Source organism: Cyprinodon variegatus, unplaced genomic scaffold (assembly GCF_000732505.1).
Source record: "Cyprinodon variegatus isolate N-32 unplaced genomic scaffold, C_variegatus-1.0 Scaffold1589, whole genome shotgun sequence".
In the NCBI taxonomy this organism is placed as follows: domain Eukaryota; kingdom Metazoa; phylum Chordata; class Actinopteri; order Cyprinodontiformes; family Cyprinodontidae; genus Cyprinodon; species Cyprinodon variegatus.
This window is the reverse complement of record NW_015152042.1, coordinates 26,218-30,421: the sequence shown is the minus strand read 5'-3', so window position 1 is coordinate 30,421 and position 4,204 is coordinate 26,218. Positions and strand designations below refer to the sequence as shown.

Here is a 4,204-nt window from a genome sequence, read left to right as displayed (position 1 = left end):
GGGGGGGGGGGGGGGGGGGGGGGGGGGGGGGGGGGGGGGTAATATTACAGGCTACAGGAACAGGAGGAAACTACAGCAGGCGATTAAATCATGAATAAGGACAAAGTGAAGAGGGGCTGACAGGGACAAAGCAGTTCATAGCCTGCATGTGGAAATAAGCAGAACAGGTGATGCTATTTATTTGGGGTTTAAAGAGGAGGGGGCTGTCAATGATGACACCCAGGCACGTCACTTTAAAGGAGGGGGAGATAAGAAGCTGTCTAGTTCAAGAAAATGTGTTTTGAACTAAGAGTTGATAGTTGAGGGGTACGAGGAGAGAGGGAAGGGGGCTGACATGGCAGGGGTTGCAGGCGGGGTAGAGCGAGGTGTCATCTGCGTAGCGGGTGAACTGGATTTTGACGTGAAGGAAGATGAAGCTCAGGGGAAAAGATCAATAATTACAGCAGAAGAGATTTAGTCCAGGAAGGATCCATGATGTTCTAGAGTTCAGTACCGCTTAAGGAGGCTGAACGTTGGAGTCGCTCTGCTAGCCTGACTCTGATATTCCTTTCTTTGTGGATCAGTTTCTTTTTTCTAAACTTTTTCTCCTCTGTTGTTGAAAGATGTGAAACTGGAGAGTTTTTCACTGATATTTCTGTCCTTTTTGGATGCTTGTTATGATGCGTAACCATAGCAACCATAGCAAGTTGATTTTATCACACCCAGGAGCAGCTCTTTAACATCTCTAAATAACACTTCAACTACTTCTACAAGTACCAACAGAGTTTAAAAAGGAGGTGCCGGGATGCAAGAAGCAAGGAGAAGAGAGAGCAAGAAGAAATTTAAAACATCTCTTCCACCAGTCATCATGGCCAATGTAGATCTTTAGGAAACATCTTAGAAGAACTCCCAGTCCCAGCAAGGACCCATCAGCAATGCAGCATGATGTGTTTAACTGAAACATGGCTGCAGGATCATAGCTCAGACTCCAGCGTCTCTCTGACCGTACCAGCAGGCAGACATTTAAAGAAGACTGGGAAGCTCAGAGGGTTGGCAGAGTTAGTGACCAACAGATGGAGGACATGTTGGTGAGAAGATTCATCACTGCAGCCCAGATGCTGAACTGTTGTTTCTGACCATATTATTGGCCGATAGAGTTTATCAGTGTTTTGGCAACAGTTTAAATTCCACCATCTTCCGTTCCTGACACTTTGAGTGATGTCATCAGTTCTGTTGTTGCTAAGCTACGGACACAGCAGCCACATGCATTTGTGGCGATAACTGGTGATTTTAATCACCAGTTATCGCCACGTGACGTGATCTAATCTGAGGCTGCTGTTCTTTTTATTCAAACTCCAGTGTTAGTCCAGTTTTATTTCTTAGTAAACAGGACTAATGTCTGCAGGGGATTTCATTTAAGTCCAAGTCTCAGTTTACCATTAGCGCCTTACCTTCAGAAGATCAATCTCCTTGATGCAGTCCTGACGAGCCTTCATATCCATCATCTCAAAGATCTGCAGTGGTGGAGCAGAGTGTGGTTATCTGAGTGTGTTGCACTGTAAAATGTTTTAGGTTAATGGATATGAGCCTCCTGCCAGTGGCCGACACACTGGGGCGGGACTACTTCCTGGAGTGTTTCTGAGGCAACATACCTGGACTTTCTTGAGTGCAACGAGCTGGCCGTCCAGCAGATATGTGGCTTTATAAACCTCACTGAACTGACCGCGTCCGATCTTCTTCTCAATGTGGAAGTTGGCCGCAGTGCAGCAGTACTTCAGGCTTGATGCGTTTCTCTGTTCAATGGGAGGGTCAGAGAAATAAAACAGATATCAGACTGAGGTCGGCGGTGCTAGATGGTCCGGTCTGACACGCCCACATGGACGCCTGCCAGTAGCAGCTCCAACACAGTAAATGTTGCAGTGGTAAAATAACACTTTGAGTGTTAAAGTAGCACTTTGAGAGTGCATTTGGTCCCACACTAATTCAGAGTGGGACCAAATGCACTCTTGAGTGTTACTTTAACACTCTGAGTGTTACTTTAAGACAGCAACATTTACTGTGAACGTCTGATCCTCCGCTGCAGGCACCACCCCTCTCACCTGATCCTCCTGAGCTTTTAGCGTGCACAGATTGTTGTGATTGTCCAGAGCAGGCTGGTTGTTGTTTTCTGCTTCCATGTTGACTCAAACACCTGCAACAAACAGCGACAGGAGATAAAACTATAAAACACAAAGAACTACGAACGGCAGGAGAAGAGCTTGGCTGAGAGGTGGAGGAAACCAAACACTGATAAACATCTCTGTCTAGTTTCTCTGATCAACCATGTTTGCATTAAATGCAGGGAAGTTATTGACATGACTGGGATGAAACGTCCTAAAGGTTAAATCCACATGTCTTTGTGGAACTGTTGAAACCCAGAGAACATTAGAGTAAAAGGATGTTCATGTTGCCTGTTTTCATGAGTCAGCTCTTTTAGCTTCCCCTCTAATATTCTCACATCTGCTTTGTTGGTCAAAAAAGGAAAGAAACTGAGTGAATGAGCGGCGAGCAGCTCATTGACTAAAGTTAAACTAAGCTGCAGCTCACGTCATAGAACTGAAAGTCACCAAAGCATTTCATGATTCCTATAAGCTAAAATTAAAACGTCTTCATGCAAAAAGGCATGCAAGTAATTCCTGGCAGCAGATGGGACTGGACCATCTGAACCACCGAACCGTTTCCTCCTCCTGGACCTCCCATTGACTGAGGCTCTGGTCCTGAGCAACTTTGAATAATCTCTAGATTAAATGTTGCTTTTGGTATTTTGTTTTTTTTGCAGAGCTTCTTTCCCGTTTAGCCATTTGCTTTTTGTTTTCACTCACTGGCAAACAGACAGCATGTAAACAAAGAAGGAGAAAGGTTTAAAAAAAAAACGTGAACCTGAATGAACGGTACTGACCCGGCTTCATTTGGACCCCCCGTATAAAGTCAGCACAGCAGCAGCTCCAGGAGGCTGCATCAGGCAGAACAGAGCATGAACGTTCTTACTGAGCTTCTCTCCTTGTTTGCTGTAGTTTTTCCTCCTGGTTTAGTCCCAGTTTTAGTCCCAGTTTTGCTCAAACTTACATAATTATTGCTCAGGCTAGTTGAATAATCTCCCGTCTGATTTTAGGACTAATAAAACCAACAGAAATCTCTAAATTCTTCAAGCTTTCAGGTTTGCCTCACAGACCAACAGCAGGTCCACAAAAGGAAAAGAAGCATTGCATTTAATTTTTTAAAGATCAGCAGCCAAGAAAAGTCCAACCAGATAGAGACACAGAGAGGATGAGCATTGATAGAGGAGGAACCACAGGGATGTTCTCATCTCATTAGTAATTTAATTATTCATTTATCTTGATTTCGGTCGATTGAATGTTTAAAAACTTAATTTCATCACATCTCCCAAATTGAAACATCCATAGAAATGCTGTCTGCTGTCATGGTGAGTTTTATAGAATCTACAGCCTCCTAGAAGCTCTGATCTGTTTGGCTGTTTTTTGTCAATTGTAAAAATCTAATAAGTTAATAACTTAATTTTTTTTCTTCATCTCTAAGTATTTCTTTCTTGTGGATTTTTAACGTACAACAAAGTCTCTCTTTTGTAGATTAGTAGATTGTAGATGATGAATCAAACAGTAATGATAGATGAATTGATTGTAAAGATAATCCAGCTGCAGCAGGGCTCAGTATCAGGTAGGCCTGAAAAAATGTGACTAATCTATTATGAAATAAGCATCAACTAATTTAGTAATCGATTGTTAACTGGAATATAGAAACTTGAAAACACACCTTTAGCTGACAGAGCTGAGAGCAGCAATTATACCAAGAATGTGAAAAACTATATATAAATATTTTGCATTGAAGATTAAAAACTTTCATCTGTAAATACAGTTTATCCAGGAACAGTTTTAGTTTCAACCGGTTTATTTCTGTGCAAAATCCTCTTTAAGGAACCTTTGGCTCTGATTATTATAATAATCGACAGAATAATTGATAAGCAAAGCAATCATTAGTTGCAGCCCAAGCATCAGGTGACCTTTCAGTTCTGCTGTCTTTCACCTCCAGAGCTCAGATGGACGCCATGCAGCATCAGCTGCAGAGGAGGCCTCCCTCCAGCCTGCAGGCTTCAGCAGGACCAGGCCTCCCTCCAGCCTGCAGGCTTCAGCAGGACCAGGCCTCCCTCCAGCCTGCAGGCTTCAGCAGG

At 43.2% G+C, this 4,204-nt stretch overlaps 1 protein-coding gene across 3 annotated transcripts in view; it reads right to left on the bottom strand.

Moving 5' to 3' along the window:
- Positions 1 to 4,204, bottom strand: part of LOC107104011 (serine/threonine-protein kinase Nek6-like) — a 26,406-nt gene that overhangs the window by 20,042 nt on the left and 2,160 nt on the right. For all 3 annotated transcript variants that reach the window (XR_001482217.1, XM_015403897.1, XM_015403896.1), the window contains exons 2-4: positions 2,079 to 2,170; positions 1,632 to 1,772; positions 1,431 to 1,493 (exon numbers count right to left, since the gene is read on the bottom strand). Coding sequence is in view for 2 of the 3 variants with exons in the window: in XM_015403897.1 (XP_015259383.1) it covers positions 1,431 to 1,493; positions 1,632 to 1,772; positions 2,079 to 2,156 (282 nt within the window). In the remaining variant the exon portion in view is untranslated. The remainder of the gene's footprint in view (positions 1 to 1,430; positions 1,494 to 1,631; positions 1,773 to 2,078; positions 2,171 to 4,204) is intronic.